Source organism: Canis lupus, chromosome 16 (assembly GCF_048164855.1).
Source record: "Canis lupus baileyi chromosome 16, mCanLup2.hap1, whole genome shotgun sequence".
NCBI classification, from domain to species: domain Eukaryota; kingdom Metazoa; phylum Chordata; class Mammalia; order Carnivora; family Canidae; genus Canis; species Canis lupus.
Genome location: NC_132853.1, coordinates 23,018,135 through 23,042,676, shown reverse-complemented (window position 1 = coordinate 23,042,676; position 24,542 = coordinate 23,018,135). Strand labels below are relative to the sequence as shown.

The following is a 24,542-nucleotide window of genomic DNA, read 5'->3' as shown; positions in this document are numbered from 1 at the left end:
TCCCTCCCCTCCCCCAGGTTCCACGTCACGGCAGTCTCCACGGCGCCCGGCGCAGGTCAACCAGTACTTCTGTACAGTGGCCCCTCAACAGGATAATGATAATGAAGTCCAACCCCCAACTTCAGCAAAGGCTGAGAGGCGCCGTCCTTGCGGGGAAATACGTGTACGGCCGAAGTCAGGGTTCAAACCAAAGACCCCGACAGAAGTCTGCAGCCCGCCTTCTGAGCGCCTCAGGCTCCTATGCCGTGTCTCGGGGGGTTCGCTCCGGCCCGCTGATGCCCTCGGCCTCCCGGAGCCCGGCCGCAGGCCGCCCCGCTCCCCGCTTCCCGCGGGCGCCGGTCTCGCGGTCCCTCCGCCCTCCCCCGCCAGTAAAGCCGTCGCCGGGCAACCAATCCTACGGCCGCCGGCGGGTCACGTGGGCGGCAGCTCTGTGGGCGTGGTTGCGAGGAGCAGCCAATCGGAGGGCGAGGCGGACGTCGGGGGTGGGGCGGCCGGAAGGCGGGATCGCCCTTTGCGTCGCTTCCGCGCTTGGGGTCTGTGGCCGCGGGCTCGTGTTTTTCCCGGTTCGGAGCCTTCCCGCCTGCCTCTCAACCCCGTTCCATGGACTTTTGGGACGTCTGTTGCCGGTTCCTTGCTTCAGCAACTGCAGAGGGCATCTGAGAGAGTTGCGCCCTGCCTGGATTTCTGGGAAGAATTACCGATTGGGCCAGTGATCCGACAGGTTTCCTGCGCATGTCCGATCCCCGCGGGAGGCCTAGGGCCCGGGGTGGACGGAGGAGGGATGCGTCCCTCGCCGGCCCGGGATCTCTGGCTGGCCGGGCGCCTGGACGCTTCCTGGATAAGCAGGAGATGCCACGAGAAGAGTGCAGCTAAATATCAAAGAAATGCGCAGGAGAGCTGGAAAGACTTCCTGGGAGAGGTGGCATTTGATCTGAGTCTTAAAGATGGATAGGTTTTAAGAAGCAGGAGATGCTGGGAGACGGAATAGTTTAACGCCCGTATTAAATGGTAAAGCATTGGGGGAACTTACAAATTTAGGAAAAGTCGAAAAAGTGTAGGGTTTCAAAATTGGGTGAGTTAGAAACACCGGGAGGAAACGTTACAATATATAATGTCCTATAGCATCAAAAGTCAAAAAAAAACCCAAAATACCTGGGACACAGTCCAGACTGAATCAAATATTCGAGGTTTGGAGCCCAGGCAGACGTATTTTTAAGAGGTGCCCCAGGGATGATTCTGGTTCACACCAAAGTTTGAGGACCACTGTTAGTGTTAAAGAAAGGGGGTGGTAGGAGATTTGAAAGACAAATCAAGACTTTGTCAAGGATGGTGGCTAGCTGGCTGTGTAGATTACACTACTCTGGAGTAACTGGGAAATTTGAAGATTTCAGTCAGAGGAGGTGGATGATCAGAAAACTGTACTTTAGAAAACTCTAAATGCAGGACACCTGGGTGACTCAGTGTTTGAGCGTCTGCCTTTGTTCGGGTGGTGATCCCGGGGTCCTGGCTTCTCCCCTCTGCTTATGTCTCTGCCCGCTTTGTGTGTGTCTCTCATGAATAAAGACATAAAATCTTAAAAAAAAAATAAATGCAACTGTGTTTTTAAATAGATTAAAGGAGGCAATGTGAAAGAAGGGGGGCTATTGCAGGTGATTGTAATGTTTTAGGTGACAGCTAACAGGAGCCTAAATTACTGTTGTGGCAGCAGAAATGGGGAGGTATTATATGAAAAGCATGTGAGGAATATGATGAATGTCAGGTAGGGATCAGTAGAAATGGAGGTGGTATATGAAAGGCAGGCGAGGAATGTGATGTCAGGTTGACGGTGTCAAATAGGAAAATTGAGGCAAGCTCAAAATTGTCAAAAAGATGGGTTTATTCAGGAATAGCAGGGGAATTGCAGTTCGAGACATGCAAATTGTAGCAAACCACAGTGAGTCCCTTGAGGGTTTAGGGTAGGCTGTATTAATGGGCAGGGAATGTAAGGAGAAGAGAGCTCAGTTAGAGCCTGTTAAAATAAAAGCCACAGGAGACCAGCTTTGAAAATGCACCAAGCAGACCAAACCAGTCCAGTCATATAAACAAAACTCAATTCAGCTTATGTTGCAAGACCAACCCAACCTAGGTCATTTCTTGTTCATACCTCTGGAAGCCATGTGCAAAACTTGCCAAGGTTGATAGGAGGCAACCCCTGACCAAGTCCCAATCATTTAAGAAAATTCCAATATCAGTTTTCTGTAAATGACGCATTTACGGGAAATGAGTCAATCCTTAAGTTTTATCTCCCTGAGGGCACGTGTGTGAAATTCATTTTATATCCTCTGGTTACATTTTGTGTTTAAAAGATTTTATTTGACAAACAAGGGAAGCAGACACTATGTACAGAACACAGTAAGTGCTTCATAATTGCTTCTCAAATGAAAAACTGACATTATGTGCCAGGCACTGTGATAAGCTCTTTACGTACATCATTTCATTTCATTCTCACAAGAATTGTGCAGGGAAGGAAGGCACTGTTACTGTCTCCAATTCATACAGAAGGCATTTGACACTTAGATTTGCATAACCAGTTCTCAAAGCTAGAAAGTGCCAGAACAAGGATTTCAACGTCTTTGGTGTTCAAAAAAATAGCTGGTTGAATGAGAGAATGAAAGTTAGGAGACCTACCCAGAGTCAGTTAGTGGCAAGGGAGAGTCAGCATGGTTGCTCTTGGTCACTGTGCTCTCCATAGTCTTTGAATCATCTCTCTGAATGAACTGAGAGAAGGTAGAGGCCAGTATTTGGCAGTTTGTGTCTACATCTAAAGGCTGTGCCCTAACTACCTTTGTTGATAAACTGAAGTGCTTAGTGAATAAACACATCTTAAATTGGAGGGTCTGGCGTTTAGCCAATTGTCAGCAGCATGGCCAGATCGATTTCCCAAGAACTAAGAAAGAGCACTGTCCAAGCTATTGATTTCAAGTTGTTTTGTATCATGGACATTTGCACTGATGTATCAGAGTCAGGATGTGAGATCCTCTCTGGCCTGATGACCTAACCATTCATATCCAGGAGGCTTAACTAAGGAAATTCGAAGAAGGAAGAGAAACTCCCTCTGTTCATCATTCACATTGTCCCTCCTTCTCCCAATTTGGTTCCCCAGAGTGCACTGAAAAGGAGGAGGAGGAGGAGGAAAGGAAGGAGAAGAAGAAGACGAGGGGAGGAGAAGGAGGAAACAATCCAGTTCCTAGTTTTCCTGCCCAAATAATGTTCTTCTTGTTCACTGGGAAGAAAAAGAGGGATGTTTAAGTAGGTTTCAGATTTTGAAGACTCCTAAACAGTCCAAAATCCCACACTTGAAAGGCAGCGGAAGTAGTAGGTGCATTTGTAGTCGGCAGACGTGGCTTTGAGCCCTGACTCTCTTACTGGCCACGTAACCTCAGTCTCCATGTGGTGTGTCACACTGTCACGCTCCCGGATTGACCTCTTGTATCCCAAAGCACATGTCCGGTAAATGATGGTCATTTTTATCTTTCTAAACATATCAGAAGGATATCAGTGTGAGAGTGAGGCTGAGAGTTGAGCAGGTGACAGAACAAAAAGTGAGATGGAATTTGAAGGTAAAGTGTGTGAAAAGGCTGAACGCAGGCCTTTGGAGTTTATTATGTTGCCATGCTGATTGTGCATCATAGCATCTCTTCTGTCTTCTATCCTGGAAACTGGTTCAGACAAACAGGTGTAAAGGGGTAATGCCAGCAAAGCAGAACTTGGTAGGAACAGTAACCTCAGTTACTTTTAAAAACTAGGGATGTCCAGAAACCTACTTGAGAATGTCAGGTCATGATGAACAAATTAAAACACAGGCAGAGGTCAAGGTGGCGTCGCCCAGCTGCTTGTGGCTCCTGGTCGTCACTCTCCTGCCGGGATCCGGCACTGCCCGGGTGCCGTGGCATGTGGACCCAGCCACGCCGCTGCCGCTGGTGATCTGGCATGGGATGGAAGACAGCTGTTATAACCCCTTAAGCATGGGAGCTATCAAAAAAATGGTTGAGAAGAAAATACCCGGAATTTACATCTTATCTTTAAAGATTGGGAAGACCCTGATGGAGGATGTGGAGAACAGCTTCTTCTTGAATGTCAATTCCCAAGTAACAACAGTGTGTCAGATTCTTGCTAAGGATCCTAAATTGCAGCATGGCTACGATGCTATGGGATTCTCCCAAGGAGGCCAATTTCTGAGGGCAGTGGCTTAGAGATGCCCATCACCTCCCATGATCAATCTGATCTCGATTGGGAGACAACATCAAAGTGTATATGGACTCCCTTGGTGCCCAGGGGAGAGCTCTCACATCTGTGACTTGATCAGAAAAGCACTGAACGCTGGGGCTTACAACAAAGCTATTCAAGAAACCCTGGTGCAAAAAAAAAAAAAAAAAAAGAACCCCTGGTGCAAGCAGAATACTGGCACGACCCCATAAAGGAGGACATGTATCGCAACCACAGCATCTTCTTGGCCGATATTAATCAGGAGCAAGGCGTCAATGAGTCCTACAAGAGAAACCTGATGGCCTTGAAGAAGTTTGTGATGGAGAAATTTCTCAATGATTCTATTGTGGATCCTGTGGACTCTTGAGTGGTTTGGGATTTTACAGAAGTGGCCAAGCCAAGGAAACCATTCCCTTGCAGGAGACCTCTCTGTACACACAGGACTGCCTGGGGCTAAAGGAAATGGATAATGCAGGACAGCTAGTGTTCCTGGCTGTAGAAGGGGGACCATCTTCAACTGTCTCAGGAATGGTTTTATGCCCACATCATACCCTTCCTTGGGTGAAACCCTTGTAGTCTGCACCAGAGCTCAGGGAGCCCCGAGCACTTCTAAACCAGTAGGAGACCATTAGCCTCATGCCTAAGCCTAAGCTCACATCCAGCTTGCAACTAATCCTTCCCTCTAGTTATCACCTATCATGCCCTGCTCAGAAAGATCTAAGACTCGAATCTTATACTTTGCTTCATCCTATCAGCATATGGTGTTGAATGCAAGTTTTATTAGTTAATAACCATGCATGGAGATTATTTTACAACCCCTTGATGTGGTCAGGCTGCCTTAGGAAACCGAGTCTGCTGCAGATCAGTGTCAGAACTGTGCCCAGACGAGGATGAAACTGAAGCAATTAGAGTCTAAGGGCAGACACCTTTTCCAGGAAAGCCTCGCCACATTTCAAACCCAAGAGGTGGCCAGTATCCAGGGTTGTGACCATAAATGCTTTCTCGGTTTTGCTGGTGGAGATACAACCAGTGCTTGGGAAAATATTGCTTAGATAGCGTTTCTGCATTCTTTCTTGAGGCTACCCTCTTTGCACAGTACGTTGTCTTCTGTGGTGTCTCAGCATTTGGCCTGTTCTGCTGGGCCACCATCTTGTCTCAGCAGCACTCTTTTGGTCTCTTCAGGTAGTGCTGACTTAATTGCTCTGTTACAAAAGAGGGGAAGTAGTGCCCAATTGGATTGCTTAAGGTAGGGGCGCAGGGGTGGGGGTGGGGGACATCGTGCTTAACTTAAGGGAGTGAAGAAAAATGTACAACTCTGTATGTCAACTATACTTCAATTGAGCAAACAGTGTATAAGCAGAGATGAAAATGAGGACACAGCTGCTCCCTTCCACTCCATCCTTGATTAACCTGTCCCCTTCTCAGTGTGGCCAGTGGTCTGCATTCTAGAATCACTCTGTTGCTGGTGTTAGCGGATGATGGGAAGAGATCTGGCTTTCTAACTCCCATCTCAAAAGACTATAGTACACTCTAAACTATTTCTGATGCATTTAATGAAAAAAAAAAGATTATTTGTTCAAAAAGCTTGGGGGAGTATTGCACATCCCTTTTCTCCTGTTGGAGATCAACTCACATTAGGCTACTAAGGATTGAGAATTCCAGCTACAATAAAGAAAACTAACCTTTACCTACTGTTTGCTGACACTATTAGAGCATGGACATCTTAGCCTCCCACTCCCCCATCTGAAAAAAACCTATCAGCACTTTCTGGAAGACTGTTCTGCAGAATGCCAGTGTGAGGGCCCACTGCTATGCTGGAGGGAAGCATCTTGTTAGTGCTGCTAAGTTTACCCTTTATGATTTTCCCTCACCTCCTCAAGCTTTATTTCGCAACTAAAATATGAGGATTAAGGCTAACAAGTGGGGGGATGTGAAAAAAGTTTTATGATGTTGTCTAAAAGAATAGTTTCTTAAAAAAAAAATACACATGCAGAATTGTCTGACGGTATGATTTAGAGGGAGACAAATATATTGGTTTCCTTTGGGTGCTATTACAAATTGCCACAAACTTGGTTGTTTAAAACAACAGAAATTTATTCTCTCAGCCAGACGTTTGACATCGGTTTCACTGGGCACAAATCATGGCTATGGTGGCAGGGCTGTGCTCCCTCCAGAGATTCTAGGGAAGAATCTACTCTGCTCCTCTTCCAGCTTCTGCTGGCTGCTGGCATTCCTTCTCTTGGGTGGCCACATTGCTTGCTTGACTCTCTGCCTCTTTGGTCACATCACGGCCTCCTCTTGTATGTATCACATCCTTCTGCCTCTATCTTAGGAGAACACTGGACTGAATGCAGGGCCCACCCAAATAATGGAGGATAATCCCTTCATCTCAAGATCTTTACTTAATCACATCTGCAAAGACTTCTTTTCCTTATAAGTTAACACAGGTTTGTAATTTTAATCGTCAGTGGCTGTTATTCAGCCTACTATAAGGAGCTTGCTCCAGTTTAATCAGCATCCTCAAATCAGAGATAACTCATCTGTTTGGTTTTTTTTTCCTATTTAGCTGGGTTGTTTTAATTATAAAAAACTATTGCTGTTCATAGCAGACATTCAGGAAAAACAAAAAAAAGTTTAAAAAAAGAAAAGGAAAGGAAAAGAAATTAGATTTAAAAAAAATCATGTGTAATCCTCTCACCCAGGGATAGATAGCCCCTCACCAATTAGCATTTTTCTAGGCTGTGTCTTTTGCCCAATGAAAAGGAAGAGCAGAAAAAAGAAGATAAAGGTAAACAGAACAAGTGATTTGGAGGGTAATGGCATGTGCTGGCAATTTTCATAACGGATATACATAGAGGGGAGCCCACTTTAAAATAAATGTACAACTACGAAATGACGTTACCTGGGGCAGGAAATGCTTGTACCATATGTGGTCATGGCAGTCTGTTCTTCAAGGGTGGGAAGTCTAGCTTTGGCCACTCACTGGAAAACCGCTGAATTTTTCCATTACCACTTCATTCACTCCCAGAGGTCAGAGCCTGGCCTGCTAATCTGCCCTGTCATAGGCTTCTCTTGGGTTCTTATCAGCCTTCCTCAGTGGGTCAATGTTATGAGGACTAGGGGAGTCTGGCATGTTCCTGCTCCTCCCAGGCTGATATCAAAGGGCAGCAGGAGCTGTGACAGAAGGCAAATATTCAGACCAGAGCCAGATGTGGAACTGAAACAGCAAGAGGAAAAAAGCAAGAGCACAGGTAAAAAAAAAATTTTTTTAAATCTCATCCATCTCATCTTAGGTATAATTCATGTCTGAGCACATAAAGGGCTTAGTAAAAGACTAGCTAACTTGCAGACTTGAAAAGGATAGTGAGGGGTCCCTGGGTGGCGCAGCGGTTTGGCGCCTGCCTTTGTCCCAGGGCGAGATCCTGGAGACCCGGGATCAAATCCCACGTCGGGCTCCCAGTGCATGGAGCCTGCTTCTCCCTCTGCCTGTGTCTCTGCCTCTCTCTGTGTGTGTGTGACTATCATAAATAAAAAATAAAAAGAAAAGGATAGTGAGTGAGAAATTTGGGGAAGTGTAGAAGAATGTTCATATGGACCTAGAATCTCAGAAAACTTTCTTTCTGTCATAGTTGTTATCAGCATTCAAGTAACATCAATCAGACTTGGCAGTCAAGAAAGTATAGGTCTTTCTAGTTCAAAAGCAATTAGATTTGTTCTTTGGGCCCCAGCAGGTGGAAATTATAGGAAGGTGAATTAGAATTGAAAAATCAGGAAGCCAAGAGCCTGGGTGGCTCAGTCGGTTAAGCATTTGGCTTCAGCTCAGGTCATGATCCCAGGGTTCTTGGATAGAGCCCTGTGTCGGGCTCCCTGCTCAGCAGGGGATCTGCTTCTCCCTTTCCTCTCTCCCTCACCCCTCTCTTATGTGTGCACTCTCTCTCTCTCTCTCAAATAAATAAAATCTTAAAAGAAAAATCAGGGAGCCATTCCTTTTTTTTTTTTAAGATTTTATTTATTTATTCATGAGAGACACAGAGACAGAGGCAGAGACATAGGCAGAGGGAGAAGCAGGCTTCAGGATCACCGCCCTGAGTCGAAGGCAGATGCTCAACCGCTCAACCGCTGAGCCACGCAGAAGTCCCCAGGAAGCCATTTCTAACACAGCTTTCAGAAAACAGAAGGGTCTAATTTGAGAGGTAGTGAGTTACTGGTTGCTGGAGGTGTTCAAGCAGTTGCTGGAAAGCAATTTGTTTAGATTTTGGAACATTACAGAGAGGACTTGAGACTCAAATAAATGGGAGCACCTGCCTGGCTCAGTTGGGGGAGTGTGTGACTCTTGATCTCAGAGTCGTGAGTTCAAGCTCCATGTTGGGTGTAGAGATTACTTAAAATAAATAATATTTTAAAAGAGAATCAGATAAATGGTTAGACCAGAAGGTCTTTAAAGTTCCTTCCAAACACTTCTGTGATTCTATTGTATGAATAAAATGTTTTCAGAAATTTCTCTAAGAGCCATACTTTTACATTTGCCTATAGAAGATGCTTATGTATGAAAAAACAATTCATAGGTTGATTCTGGTTTGCCTGCAGAAAGTGAGAAGGTGACCAAGAGCAAACTAATGGCAGGAGAGGGTACCCATCTTTTGGGATGCCTACTTTTTTCCCTGTTGGTGGGTATAAACAACACCCACATGGCCTCTGCTTGGTGAAGATCACACAGAAGAAATGGTCTCTTCTTTTAGAGGAAGAATTTTGACTTAGGTTAGCCAAATTTTGTTTTGCAATTAGCAAAAGCTAAGGGGGTTGTTTCTAAAACATTTGCTTCAGAGCCCTGATTTCAACTCGGGTGGCTGTTCTCTGGTCTGTGAAGCAAAAAGGAGGCTGACAACAATTTAATGACTTTGTATGTCCCAAAGGCTCAGTTCTCTTCCAAGCCTTAGAGGTTCCCATGGCACAGAGCAGAACTACTTAGGAGGGAAAGAAAACTCCTGCTCCTGCCTCACACTGTGTATCAAGAAATGTATTTTTAGGTTTGAGGAGCTAAAATGATTTCTGCATTTGGTATCAGTAGCAATTGTTTCAGGAGTAAAATTTTTTAAATATATAAAATAGCACATAAAGAATACCAAATGCTATGTTTGTTTTTATAGCAAGACCTTCTACATCACATATACACCCCAGTACTATCCTCCCTTAGTGCTCTGTTGCCTTCCTTCCCTTCCCCTTTGAATTATAAATAGGAGCATCTTTTGGCTTCAACCCCTACTTCTGCATATTGTCTAATAACTTGCTTTAGCTCCCATGCCAACCCATGCCCATTATATCTGGGCTCACTATTGCCACTTCCTGATTTTAACTGAAAAACAACTAAAAATTTTAGCGATGTAATTTTTCCATTATGGCCAAATATTAAGCATTCACCTTTATCTATGCCTGCTCCTGCTGGAAAGGCTCGGGCTCTTGTCCAAGTAGTTAGAGAATGGTAATATCAAAGATTATTTCCAATGTTAAAATGTGTCTCCAATAATTTATGACTTCGAAGAAAATATCTTGAATCTCTGGGATTCTTGTTAATATAGAAATGTTTGTGTCCAGGTTATTTACTGGAACCTCGTTCTGTTACCACTTGGAGCACAGATGGGCTGCTGGAATGGCGGGCCTCCAGACTGATGTGGAAATGCTCTATCCTGAGACAGTTGTACACGTGGGCAGGGTGACTTTTGGAGAAGAGAACAGGAAGAAGATGATCAATAGCTATCTGAAAAGAACTGAGAATAAGAAGATCATCCAAGCCACCTGCGCGCTGTTAAATTCTGGAGGGGGTGTGATCAAAGCAGAGATTGATGATGAAACCTACAGTTACCGATGCCACGGGCTGGGACAGGATCTGGAAACTTCTTTCCAAAAGCTCCTTCCTTCAGGTTCACATAAATACCTGGACTACGTGCAGCAGGGGCACAATCTCCTGATTTTTGTGAAGTCCTGGAATCCAGATGTTTTCAGCCTTCCCCTACGGATTTGCAGCTTGCACTCCAATCTATACCAGAGAGCTTTGACTTCCACCATCAATTTGACTGCCAGGAGTGCCCTGGAGCTTCTCAGAGAGAAGCAGTCTAGAGCCCAAAGAGGAAGATCAAGGGTGAGGGACCTGAATTCTCAGACAGTTCCTGACAGAGACATTCAGGAAGAGAAAGATATGAGGAATTCTGCCTCAGAATTGTTCCAAAAGGACAGGCTCATGTATAAGGAGAAACTCAATTTTACTGAGTCAACCCATGTCGAGTTTAAAAGGTTCACCACCAAAAAGATTGTCCCCCGGGTTAAAGAGATCCTGTCCCATTATGTTTCTGCATTTGCCAACACTCTTGGAGGATACCTAATTTTGGGGGTAGATGATAAGAGCAAAGAAGTGTTTGGATGTAAGCGAGAAAAAGTGAACCCCGACTTACTAAAAAAAGAAATAGAAAACTGTGTAGAAAAGTTGCCAACATTCCACTTCTGCTGTGAGAAGCCAAAGGTGCATTTCACTACCAAAATCTTGAATGTCTACCAAAAAGATGTCCTGTATGGTTATGTCTGCATGGTCCAAGTGGAGCCCTTCTGCTGTGTAGTATTCACAGAGGCCCCGGATTCCTGGATCATGAGAAATGATGCTGTCACAAGGCTGACGGTGGAGCACTGGGTGGCCATGATGTTGGATGTTCACTCAAGTAAAACAGAAGAGAAGTCGTCATCCAGTTGGCAGGGAGGAACCCCTTCGGTATCTTCTGTGGCTGTTCAGTCAGGTATTTTAATAGAAGAGTAGAAAGCTGTTTTGTGGGGCAACTCGGTGGCTCAGTGGTTGAGTGTCTGCCTTTGGTGCAGACCGTGATCCCGGGGTCCTGAGATCGAGTCCTACATCAGGCTCCCCATGGAGAACCTGCTTCTCCTTTCTGCCTATGTCTCTGCCTCTCTGTGTCTCTCATGAATAAATAAGTAAAAATCTTGAAAGAAAGAAAACTATTTTTGCTTACAAATAATCTCCCATTATAAGTTTCTTTTAAAAATAGTGTCCATTCCAGGGTGCCTGGCTGACTCAATCTGTGAACCATGCAACTCTTGATCTTGGGGTCTTGATTTCAAGCCCCAAGTTGGGTGTAGAGATCACTTTAAAACGAAATCTTGGGCAGCCCCGGTGGCTCAGTGGTTTAGTGCTGCCTTCAGCCCAGGGTGTGATCCTTGAGACCCGGGATCGAGTCCCACATCAGGCTCCCTGCCTGGAGCCTGCTTCTCCCTCTGCCTGTGCCTCTGCCTCTCTCTCTCTCTCTCTCTCTCTCTCTCTCTCTGTGTGTGTGTGTGCGTGTGTGTGTGTCTCATGAATAAATAAATAAAATCTCAAAAAAAAAAAATCTTAGGGACACCTGTGTGGCTCAGCAGTTGAGCATCTGCCTTCGGCCCAGGATGTAATCCTGGAGTCCCAGGATCGAGTCCCACATTGGGCTTCCTGCATGGAGCCTGCTTCTCTCTTGCCTGTGTCTCTGCCTCTCTCTCTCTCTGTCTCTCATGAATAATAAAATTTAAAAATTTTTAAATAAAAAAAATCTTTAAAAAAATTTTTTTCAGTTCTGAAGACTCAGAATATTAACTCTTCGGGGTCAAGTAATGCTTGGATTTTAGTCCACTTTGGGAAAGTTATCCCATCAGCTATGAGTTAGTGAGAGTTCCCTTTTATGCACTGTAACTGCCTGTTGAAAGAATTTTGCAGCCTGATAGTCCTAGTCAAAAACATTCACCAACAGTGTCACCCTCTAAAGATGGTATTTGAAAGAAACACATTAAGGATGACTCTGCTAATTCTTTCAAGGGAAGCTTGTTGACAAACCTCAATGGTTCCTGTAACATTAGGAGCTAACACCTTCAGCCCACGGGCTTGAAGCACCACCAAGTGGGGGAAAAATGATGCAAAGGAGATGCTGGACAGGGGGTGGAGGAGGGGAGGAAGACTCCTAGCGTTTTTACTTCCTTCATGGTTTGGCTCAGAATCAGCCCTGGTGATTTCTAATCAGTCCAGTAAGGGCTTACAGGCTGAATAAAACTTATCGGTGTGACTTAATGGTCAATATGTTTCAAATTTAATAAAAGAAGCCGGGATCAAGACTTGAGTGATTTTGCTGGATCATTTTCCTGTCCTAAATTTGAGTTTGCTTTTCTTATATACACACATACCCCAAACTAGAGATCCACCACTTTCTGCTCCATCTAAACTTTCAATGGGGGCTTAAACAAACTATAACAATATAAAAAAATATGGTGCTTAACTTTTTCTGATCCCCCACTATAAGTTTTTCCTCTTAGGGATGACCAAGAATCAGAATATCAGAGTTAGAAGGAAACGTAGGAGTCACCAGCTCACTCTGGCATGCGAGAGGGGATAAATGACTTGCCCAAGATGAGTCACACAGTGACTTAGAAGATGGATTAAAAAAAGAAGAAGAAGAAGATGGATAACCCTGCTGGAGTCCCCAGGCTTCTTTTCCTGACATATGTGAATTGTTTGAGGCATAGAAAGTGTGAGAGTGGCTCAGGTACTGATGCATATCATATGTCAACAGTAGTAAAAGCAAGAGAGAGAGTTTTCTGGGGTGCCTGTGTGGCTCAGTCAGTTAAGCGTCTGACTTTTGATTTTGGCTCACGTCATGATCCCTGGGTTGTGAATTGGAGCCCTGTGGTGTCAGTCTTGGTGCTAGGTGTGGAGCCTGCTTATTTTCCCTCTCCTCCCCCTCTGCCCTCCCCGTCTCTCACTCTTTCCCTCTCTTATTTTTTTTTAAAAGATTTTATTTATTTATTCATGAGAGACACAGAGAGAGCAAGAGGCAGAGACACAGGCAGAGGGAGAAGCAGGCTCCAGGCAGGGAGCCCGATGCGGGACTCGATCCCGGGACCCCAGAATCACATCCCGGGCCAAAGGCAGGCACCAAACCGCCGAGCCACCCAGGGATCCCTCTTTCCTTCTCTTAAAAAAAAAAAAAAGTTTTCTTTTTCATCTGAGACAGTTTGCCATGTATTTGTTTAGCAACTTCCAGTTTGGCTGCTGACTCCCTGTGTGCACCAGCTCCATCAACACTAGGAAGCCCATCATTTCCCATAAAAGTCTTGGAATTCAAGGGGCCTCTGCAACAGCGTCTGTTTCCAGGTATTCTTTCTTGATTTCAGCTGAAGGGACTATTTTCTAAAATTAAGGTGGAGGGGGGCACCTGACTGGCCTAGTCAGTACAGCATGTGATTTAATCTCGGGGTTGTGAGTTTGAACCCCACGTTGGGCATAGAGTTCACTAAATAAATAAATAAATAAATAAATAAATAAATAAATAAGTTGGGAGGAACTGGTAGCAATTAGTCCTAGGCTTTCTCCTTAGAGGAGGTTACGTGCAGGACTTAGCAGACATAATGGTCCTGAAATAATAATTACGACTGACTCTTGCTTCTCAGTTGTTGTATCCACATTACATTTCTGTATCCTTTGGGGCTTCCAGTTACACATGACTTTTGTTCTCTAAATTTGAGAGTCTACACCACAAGAGAACTGCCCCCTGGCTTTCCAATGAGAAGGAGGTGAGCCACGGGGTCACCTGGACTCTTCTTAAAACAGGGTTTCTCAATCTTGGCACTACTGATATTTGAACTGGAATATTTGTTGAGAGGGGCTGCTTTGTGAATTGTTGAATGTTTAGCAGCCTTCCTGCCCTCTACTCTCTATAGATGCTAGTAGCACCTCTCCAGCTATGACAAAAAATATTCCAGACATTGCCAAATGTCCCCCAGGGGGCAAAATTGCCACATGGTTAAGAATGGATGTTCTAAAGGAAAGTTCTTATTTCCTTACAGCATCAGGTTCACACACACACACACACACACACAAAAAAACCCTTAGCTGGAAAGAATACCTTCCTTGTGGTAGTAGATAACTTGGGGTTGGGGAGGGGGTGCTAGAAGGTTATTCTGTGAAGACCTCTGTTACCTTCCCCTGTACAAGAGCTGCCATAAATGGGAACTTCATAGTCCTGGCCTGTGAAGAGAGGGTGCTTTCTTTTTTAAAAAAATTATTTTTTAATTTTAATTTCAGTATAGTTAACATACAATGTTATATTAGTTGCAGGTGTATAATACAGTGATTCAGCAGTTCCATATATTACTCAGTGCTCATCAAGATAAGTGTACTCTTAATCTTCTTCACCTAATTTATTCATACCCCCCCCACCTCCTCTCTGATAACCATCTGATTGTACTCTATAGTTAAGAGTCTGCTTTTTGGTTTGTGTCTTTTTCCTCCTTCGTTCATTTGTTTTGTTTCTTAAATTCCATATATGAGTGAAATCATATGGTATTTGTCCTTCTCTAACTTACATTGCCTAGCATTTTACTCTCTCGATCCATCCATGTCATTGCAAATGGCAAGATTTCATTCTTTTTTATGGCTGAACAACATCCTGTTGAATGTATATACCATACCTTTTTTATCCATTAATCTATGGATGGACATTTGGGCTGTTTTCATAGTTTGGCTATTGTAAGTAATGCTGCAATAAACATAGGGGTGACTATATCCTTTCTATTAGTGTTTTCATATTCTTCAGGTAAATACTGGGTTTTGTGATTACTGGATCTTTCTAGATAGGTCTCCAGAGGCAAGGAAAACAAAAGCAAAAACAAATTATTGGAACTACATCAAAATAAGAGTGGGTGCTTTCTGTGTACCCAAGGAAACCCATAGTTCCATGGCTAGATTCGTTTCTTCCTATGATGTTGCAGGAACACTTACAATATGCTTTTGTAAATTTTAGTTAGTAACTTCTATTTCTTGCATTTTCAGTGACACAGGAAGAGATACAGTTTAAACCAGAATCCCTCTGTAAGAAGCTCTTCTTGGATCATAAAGGACTCGAGGAATTAATGAAGACACAGATATATCCTTGTTCTCAGGGGATTGTGATATTTTCTAGAAGCTGGGCTAGTGATATTGGCTTAAGGAAAGAGGAGGATGTTCTGTGTGATGCTCTCCTAATAGCAGTTAACAGTCCCCCGGTACTCTATACAATCTTAAAAAACCCCAGTTGGAATGGAGGGCTTGAGTATGCCCGAAACACTGCTCATCAGTTAAAGCAGAAACTGGGAACTGTTGGTGGTTACACAGGGAAAGTGTGTGTTATCCCAAGGCTGATGTACCTGCCCAGCATACAGTGTAGCCCTGGTGAAATCCTCGTGCACTACCCCCAATCCTACAGGCTTACTACCAAGGATGAAATGGAAGACCTGTTACAGGCCCTTATTGTAGTCTCACTGTGTTCCAGATCTCTTCTGAGTGACCAGCTGGGCTGTGAGTTTTTCAACTTGCTCATAGAGGAGCAGTGTGAGTTACTCTCAGAAAGCCTTCAGGAGACACGTGAATTGTTCATCCACTGCTTTCCGGGAACCAGAAAGACAGCCCTAGCCATAAAGATCATGGAGAAAATCAAAGATTTGTTCCAATGCAAACCAAAAGAGATTCTTTATGTTTGTGAAACTGACTCCTTAAAGGATTATGTGACGTAAGAGTTCCACTGACTCAACACAATATACATAGCATTTAGTCAGTCTTTTCCACAGTATCACAAAAGCAGTTTGTGTTTTTAGCTTAAGACTTGATGATGCCTTAGCTGCATAAATGTGAGAGCCCAGACTGTATGCACATTTCCAAACCATCAGGTAGTTAAGCTATCGATGGGTACTTTGCAATGCTCAGGCTTAAACATCTCATTACAAATTAGCCAACTATATATCACTTTAAATTTCTCTAACTAGAAACACTTTTCCCCTACAATCTCTGGCCTTAACTCTAAGAAAAGAAGATATAAACTTGTCCTGCTTTACATATATATTTTGCTTGATATTTAATGCTTTAAAGCCAAAGAGTATTTCAGTTCATTAGACATTATACCTAACAGGAACTTGAATTTAAATACCATTTGTTTTTGTTTATAAAATATTTTCATTTGTTTGACTTTTTCTGAACCAACAATTTCAGAAAACATGCAAATCTGCCTCTGATTTAAATATTTACCTATCAATTTAGTAAAAGAAATTGGTTGTTATACAATCCAACAAATGAGGGCAAACTCATTTTAATTTTTGGTTTGGTTTACTTATTTATTCAATAAATCTTTTTGAGCACCACTCACTTCTATGCTAGGAATGTGTACTTTTAGTATTAGCAGGTGAAAAACATATTGAAGACCTGGCCATAAAGTCTAACAAAGGAGACAAAAAAATAAGCAATGTGAGTGTTGTGTAACAACACATTTATGCAGCTAAGGCATCACTCAACATGGTTATAAAGGTATTCTTATCTTAACTTAGGCTGGAGGTTGATCAACAGATAGTCCCCAAGGAAGGAGATCCTTGGGCATACTCTTAAGAAGTCGGTAGGAGGAGTGAGTAACATGAGGGCTTTTTAGGTAAAGGGCACACAGCAAGTGCAAAGGCACATGAGAGAATCAAAATAGTGGGTCTGACTAGGGCAGTGAGAGAATGGGGGTATGTGGCAGATGATGAAATTGGAAAGGAGATAGATGCCAAATTATGGAGGATCTCATAAACTATGCTGAGGGCTATGTTTTATAGGTAAGTCAAAAAATATCCCAGTCTAAAGGCAAATTCAACAAGTATCTATTGAACCCCTGGTATGAGGGGGCTAAGAACAGTGCTTTTCTTCAAGAAGTCTACACAGTCCCAACTGGTGGAGAACATGAGTAGCTGTGATTCAAAGCATAAGGGGTAAAACCCCAAGGACTGCATATGTAAAATCAGGAAATGTGTGAGAATAAGTGATATAACTTAGATTCAAATTAGAGGAGGCAAGAAACAGCCAAGTTATATAAATTTTTTAACAAACCTGGTCATATAATAATATGGTAATAAACTTGGTTGTTTCTTGCCTCCTCTAATATGTTGAAACATACTATAAAGGAAAATTGAGCTAAGAAAACACAGTAGCAGTTCCAGAGAACCATAGCCCTGTAGATTTGTTACCCTACTTGACATGTCACAGAACTCAGCAACCTCCTGATGTTTTCCTTACCAAAACCTAGGGAGGCTTTGGTTTTGTACTACGAGGGGAAGGGGAGATAGGACTTGCTTTAGAGGAATTTGTTCTAGCTCGTACCTTTTTGCACATAAAAATTATGTCTCTAGGGACCTGTTCTCCAGCTCTAAAAAGGACAGAAAGTTAAGTAACAGTAGTAGCAAGTATAAGTTACTTTTGAGATTTCCTTTCCATGTAATGAGCTTGTCTTCAGAGATTGCCAAGCAGCAGAAAAAGAGTAGTAATAGAAATAAAATCTCCTACCTGGGTTCATCTCAAAAAGTTTCACATGCAGATTTAGTTAGATAACCCCAAAGAGGAAGGTTTGCAATTATGTATTCTGTCTGCAGATCACTTGTAAGTAGAGCAGTTCTGTAGTGTTCCAGACACCACGAATCCATGGATCAGCCTCTCATGAGACCCAGCCTCTGATTCCAATCCACGTAGTAATGAATACATACATGTTGGTCCCTTTGTTTATATGCCTGAAACCTTATTCTCTCTTTCATCCTCTCAGCCAACAAACAACCTGCCAAGCTGTGACCCGGAAGATCTTCTTACAAGGGGAGTTCCTTAAGATTAAACACATAGTGATGGATGATACTGAGAATTTCTGCAGTAAATATGGAGACTGGTACTTGAAGGCCAGGAGCATCACTCATCCAAAGGTGAAGGGAGCTGGCAGTGAAAACCTTCATCACGGGATCCTCTGGATTTTTCTGGACCCCTTTCAGATCGATTGTGCAGATATTAATGGTCTTCCCACTCCATCTGCTCAGTTTCCCCGAAAAACAATCACCAATGGGATCCACTGTGCTCTGGAAATAGCAATGGTCATGAAAGAGGAAATGAAGAGGATCAAAGCAAATCCTCCCTCCAGCCTGGCCCCAGACACACTGTCATTGTTCAGGGAAGATGCCTACGAGGAAGCAGTGGGTGCCCAGGCTCTGCCTGGGGTGTTTGAGACAGAGACTAGCCTGACTATGGAACAAATTGTGAAACGGGTGGCCGAAAGGTGTCACAACCTGTTCCAATGTGGCTATCAGCCTCAAGACATTGCAATTCTGTGCAGGAAAGGGGAGGACAGAGGACGCTATGAGTGTGCACTTCTAAAAGCAATGGAATTATTTGAAACCCATGGAGTGACAAAGGTTGTGTTTAGCCAGGCCTCTGGCGTTTCGGGCAGTTGCATCGTTTTAGACAGTATTCAGCAGTTTTCAGGCCTGGAGAGGAATATTGTGTTTGGGCTTAGTCCAGAATGGACTCTGTCAGAAGAAGCTCATAAGCTCCGCTTTGCCTCACGGGCCATTAAACACCTCTACCTGTTTTATGAAAAGAGGGCAGCTTTCTGAAAATTATTTTTAACAGTACAGGCAGCCAGGAAGGGCAGTGTCCCTTCTCCCAGGCAGGTGGCAGCCACTCTTTCTCACGTATTATCAGTGAGGAAATCAAGGCACAGTAAGTATGGATAGTGTAGAGCCACGGAGACATCTCTTGGGCGAGACCCTTCCATTCTATGCGCTGTCACTGTCCTTTTCCCCATCCACTTCACCTCCTTCCTGTACAGTGATAGCAGACTGAAGATTGGTCCTCTGCCTCTGGTCTTCCTAGACCAGTCCATCTTTCAGGGACCAGACCTTGTCCTTAGATAAAGAATGGAGTGTGCGGCATCCCCTGCCAATATATCTGCAGTGAGTCCCTGAAGTCTTCAGGTCAAACCCATTTCCAAGGTATTCCATGATACACCCTGACTTACTCTTCTAACACATCCTTTGTTCTACTTCCTCTCCCAATATGTATAAGGCACCCCCAGCCTTGCTGGCCTATTTTGAAAGTAGGAGATAAGATGCCCTCCAGGCTATGAACATTGATTGGCTATCTCAAGGGCAGCACCTTGGTTAGCACCTCTTACTGGCTTTGGGTCTCAAGCTTTATGGGCCTAGAACTTGATTTCCTCTTTGCACTAAGTATGGATTAGTCTCTTGGGGATGGCTTTATGGTAATCAAGCTCACAAAAGACCAATGCATAAATGAAAATATCAGTCTATCAATTCATAGTAAGGATTGTAGTAACAAGTGGGCCAGATACTTTTGCTAATCAGTATATTCAACACTAACATAGGAAGCCAAATTATACAAGCAGAGCTTTCCAACAATGGTAATCTCATTCAAATGTATGAAGACTCTAAGCAATGTTAGACTACTGCAATCATCTCTAAAATAGGGATATTTCACCACAAGGAATAGATAGATCAGGTTTACAAAATAATGCAAATTTAGAATGCTGAAGGTGACAAAATGTTCCACATTCTCTGGCTCAGATGAAATTTCTCTTCTCTCCTAGTTTCTAAAGTTTTCAGGTTGACCACCAACCTTCGCCCTCACTCCTCCCAACACAGACGCACTTTGCTCACATTCATTCTCTACATGTTGTTACATTCACCTAGGCTCAAAACTGCTTATACTCTGCTGCTGGCCTGGGAAATGGTCTGTGTATAGGAGGCCTTTGTACATCTCTGAGCTCTTCCATTATGATTTGGTGTTAATTTTAATCTAACTCATAAGTTTACAGGGAGCCTGGATGGCAATGCTACTAACTATACCACCCCACCCGTACATACTCCTGGCTCCCGGCTGTGTTCTCTTCTCAGCTTTCAAACCCTTGTCTGCCCCTCTACCTGCTGAAATCCTTACTTGCCAACAAGTTCTAGTTCAAATGTCCAACTCCTCAAGTAAACTTTCACCATCCCCCTAACTTAAATTTGGTCTCTCCTTTTTGCAGCCATTCTATGGCTTAAAAGACTTGATGAAAGTGCCAAACTCATTCTTAAGCATGCCACAGAAGTAGCTGTTGGCATCATCATATCTATGCAACATGTTCCTATAATGTCTTCTTTCCAACGTATGTGAAATAGAAATAAAATCAAAAGTTCCCTTTCTCTAGTCAGCCCCCAAAATTGCTAAGCTCTTCAATGCAATCTTGCTTTCCTGTTTGTAAGGATTTTTAAGCTGCTTTGAAGATATTCTGATTTCCGGATTGTTTTTAAGTCCTGGAAAGGTTTAGGACAACTTTATTGATGCCAGGGAGGCATGAGTGCAAAAGAAAGTGTGGAAATATTCCTCTGGCTATAATTTCAGATAAAGCTCATCAGGTTTCTTTCTTTTTTTTTTTTTTTTATGATAGTTACAGAGAGAGAGGGAGGCAGAGACAGAAGCAGGCTCCATGCACCGGGGGCCCGATGTGGGATTCATTCCCGGGTCTCCAGGATCACGCCCTGGGCCAAAGGCAGGCGCCAAACCGCTGCGCCACCCAGGGATCCCAGCTCATCAGGTCTCTAAGAGATGAGAAAACAGGGAGGGCTTGGAAAAGCACTCAAAGCGGCCTCTCAAAATCACTCAGGCCACCAGATGGGCCAGTCTGAACCTAATGGCCAGATGTCTTGGTGAAAGGATTGAACAGAAGAACTTCTCCCCTGCCTCTTGCTGCTTCAATTACTTGACATTTCAACCTTTTTGTGTACCTTTCCTTGGGGTTTTGGGTACTTTGGGTACTTTGGGTGGGAGACACAAAGTTCAGCAATTAATTAATTTCAGATGAAGCAGAAGATAGCAGTGCATTAATATTTGGAGATGTGTGCATTCTCGAAAAATAGTCAAAAGTGGAGAGGGATTAGGGAATAGGAAAAACATAGAACTGTTATAATTAGTCATAAGCATCAGTATCATTCAACTTTTTAAAACTCTATGTATAATTTGATAAAATAACTCATTTGAAAATGAATTGTTTTATATATTGAATGTGAGAGTCTATCAGCTCTTAGTCTACTCAAACAGCTCAGTCTGGCTGAAAGTAGAAAACCTAACTCAGTGGTTCTCAATTCTGGCTACTCATTAAAATCATCTGCACCCCCCCCCCGGGAGGCGGGGGGCAAAGAGGCTTTAAAAAATACCTGTGATCTGGGGAGTGTGAATGGCTCATGGAAGAGCCTGCCTGATTCTTGATTTCAGCTCAGGTGTTGATCTCAGGGTTGTGAGTTCAAGCCCCATGTTGGGCTCCATGCTGGGTGTGGAGTCTACTTTAAAAAACAAAAACAAAAACCAGTGATCAGCCCCAACACCTAACCAATTAAACAAGCATCTTCAGCCGCAGGCTTAGCATCAATATTCATTAAAAGCTGTCCAGATGATTCTAATATGCCACCAGAGTTGAGAACTATTGAACCCTTCTTCACATCTGTTCTTTCTGTCCTCAGATAGATATATACACATTTCTCTTCTCATCAGACTGTGAGCTCCTTGAGAGTAAGGATGGTCACTCAGGCATCTTTATTTCCCCAAATGCATGCAACTAGTGCAGTGCCTCGAACATGGCAAGTGCTCAGTAATTATTTGTTGAATGGACCTGCTGATTTGAAAGTCAGAATCTACTAGGGACAATGCCTCTATTCACTGAAATGGATATCTAATTTTAGAATCTTCAGAGTTCAGTGTGGAGAATAATCAACACTGACATAATGAAGAATAGGAGAATGAAGGAATTTAAACTGTTTTTAGGCAAGGGGCAAAATTAAAGGTCCATGTTGCTGGAAGTTCATTAGATTTGAGTTGGAAAGGAGCACATGGGTGGCTCAGTGGTTGAGTATCTGCCTTCAGCTCGTTGTGATCTCCGGCTCCTGGGATGGAGTCCTGTATCGGGCTCCCTGCAGGCAGCCTGCTTCTCCCTTTGCCTATGGCTCTGCCGCTCTCTCTGTGTCTCTCATGAATAAATAAATAAAATCTTAAAAAAAAAAAAGATTTGAGTTGGAGATTTGGAATTGGTGGGGACTAAGAATAATTGACTTAGAAATCTAAACTTTTCTGTAGACTCCTAATATAATGCATAAAACAATTTGATGAAATAACTTACCTATTACAAGCATCTAAAACTTACTTTACAAAAGAAGGGTGACAGGGGATCCCCAGGTGGCTCAGCGGTTTAGCGCCTGCCTTTGGCCCAGGGCATGATCCTGGAGTCCCGGAATCGAGTTCCGGGATCAAGTCCCAGGGTGGAGTCCTGCGTTGGGCAACCTGCATGGAGCCTACTTCTCCCTCTGCCTGTGTCTCTGCCTCCCTCTCTCTCTCTTTGTCTCCCATGAATAAATTTAAAAAAAATATTTTTTTTAAAAAAAGAAGGGTGACATAATTCTATTATGTAAGTTTGAGAAGTGGAGAAAGACAACATAAAAAGTTCCTATCATCTTGTTATTCAGGCATAATTTTTTCATTTTTGCTTATTTATTTCCATTCTTTGTTGATATACAAAAATAGTATGTTATGATCGAGTTGTACAAACAATTTTATATCTTGGGTGCGTTTTCTCCACTGAAATTTTTTGTGAAGCATTGTTGTAGATTGCATTACTGTTCCCAACACTCCATCACTGTAGTTCCTAACATTGGAGCAGGAGTATATTTCTACCCCCTTGATGTGGGTTTGGCCATGTGACTTTATATGGCTGGTTAAATGTCAATGGTTGTGATGTGCACAGAGGCTTTACCACTTCAGCAGTAGGGCTGTTCTCTTGGGCTTCTGCTCTGGCCATGCAAAAACTATGTCTTGGGCAGCCCAGCAGTCACTGATGAGTGAGAGATATGAAGTGGACTTGCAGTCAGCTCACAGCCTGGAGCCAAGTTCAACTGCTCCCTACTAGGTTAAACAAAACCCAGCTGACCTGGGGGCTCCTCAGTAACTCAATTGGTTAAGTATCTGCCTTTGTCTTGGGTCATGGTCCCAGGGTCCTAGGATGGAGCCCCATATGGGGATTCTTGCTCAGTGGGAAGCCTGCTTCTCCCTCTGCCCCTGCCTGCCTGCTCCCCCTACTTGTGCTCTCTCTCTCTGTGTCAAATAAATAAATAAAATCGTTTTAAAGAACCCAAACCCCAGCTGACTGCAAATGCATATGTGAGAAATACGTGCTTATTATTGTACATCTGAGATTTCAAGGTTGTTTGTTTTGCAGCACAGTATCCCAGCAGATTATAATAATTTTGCACTATTAAAATTAAGCCAGCCACATAGGCAGATGGCCTTTTCTTTCTTTGATTGGTATATTTATAAATTCCAGAGATGAGATTACTGGATCAAAAAGGTGACCTGGATAAAAGATTCACGTCATTTATGTTGGTTCTACTAGGAAAACCCCTATACTTGACCATGCAGATTTGTTGCCTTAAATAAGAAAACAAGATGCTGACATCAGATTTGATGACAAAAGAGGCACTGGTATCTCAGAAGCAGGTGGGTCAGAATATGCTGTCTGCATGGAGAATAAAACCAGTGCTTATCACCCCGCCCAGAACCTAAGAGGAAGTTCTTAACTTGGAGAATTACAGATAGGAACATTATATAACCTTAACATTTTCCATTTAGGAGAGATGGGGAGGAAGTGTAGAGGTGAACAAGATTTCCTAAGAAGCTGAGCTGCCTCAGTTTCCCTAAGGTTTGGGGGAGGCTGAACATTAAATTGTTTTCAAGAAGCTTCAATTTGAAATAAGTACAAAATTTAAAATAAGTGTGTGTTATTATTTATCAAGCTCTAACTACAACCAGCTACTGATGCTGATTGCTAATGCTTTGCCTATATTCTCACATCTCTGTGAGATACATATACATTATCTCCATTTTATTTTTTATTATTTTTAAGATTATTTATTTATTTATTCAGAGAGAGAGAGAGAGGCAGAGACACAGGCAGAGGGAGAAGCAGGCCCCATGCAGGGAGCCTGAAATGGGACTCCATTCTGGGTCTCCAGGATCACGCCCCGGGCTGCAGGGGGCGCTAAACCGCTGTGCCACCGCGGCTGCCCAAAAAATAACATTTTTCTAGAAAATCAATATGATACCTAAAATGACTTACATAACAGAAATGTTTGGAGAAAAGCATCTTCTACACCAACACCAAGAAACTTAAAAAATATACCTTTCATCACTAGGTCTGTATGGTGACATTACAGAAAGATTAAATGTAGAGAGGGACAAAAGAAAACACATCCCCATTCCTGCCACCATATCACACAGCTGTTCTCATTTCTGCTTATTCATTTCCAGTGTCGGTTGGTTGGCAGATATATTTTAGCAGAGCTGTAATCACAGTGCACACTCTATTTTGTATCCTGTTTGGGTTGATTGTTCTGCAGGCCCTGTGCACTCTGCAGTGTCCCATACA

The 24,542-nt window shown here is 43.2% G+C and overlaps 1 protein-coding gene and 1 pseudogene across 2 annotated transcripts; both read left to right on the top strand.

Annotated features, from left to right (window-relative positions):
• The first annotated feature begins 875 nt into the window (after positions 1-875).
• LOC140606318 (protein SLFN14-like) lies at positions 876-23,254 on the top strand. Of its 2 annotated transcripts, none has more exons than XM_072779535.1 (5): positions 876-1,008; positions 9,838-11,027; positions 13,295-13,414; positions 15,092-15,806; positions 17,856-23,254. In XM_072779535.1, the coding sequence occupies exons 2-5, from the start codon at positions 9,893-9,895 to the stop codon at positions 18,688-18,690; spliced, it is 2,805 nt and encodes a 934-aa protein (XP_072635636.1). In that variant the 5' UTR covers positions 876-1,008; positions 9,838-9,892; the 3' UTR covers positions 18,691-23,254. The 2 variants fall into 2 exon arrangements, with proteins under 2 accessions (XP_072635636.1, XP_072635635.1); XM_072779534.1 differs by lacking the exon at positions 876-1,008 and adding an exon at positions 7,157-7,496.
• Positions 3,623-5,292, top strand: LOC140606321 (palmitoyl-protein thioesterase 1-like; annotated as a pseudogene).
• Positions 23,255-24,542: the final 1,288 nt, after the last annotated feature.

Excerpts from the sequence above, each read along its gene's own strand:
- LOC140606318 (XM_072779535.1), top strand. The coding sequence starts at position 9,893 with ATGGCGGGCCTCCAGACTGATGTGGAAATGCTCTATCCTGAGACAGTT. Across the intron at positions 11,028-13,294 it reads TTCTGTGGCTGTTCAGTCAG|CAACTTCCAGTTTGGCTGCT; the intron begins GTATTTTAATAG and ends GTATTTGTTTAG. Across the intron at positions 13,415-15,091 it reads GCAACAGCGTCTGTTTCCAG|TGACACAGGAAGAGATACAG; the intron begins GTATTCTTTCTT and ends TTGCATTTTCAG.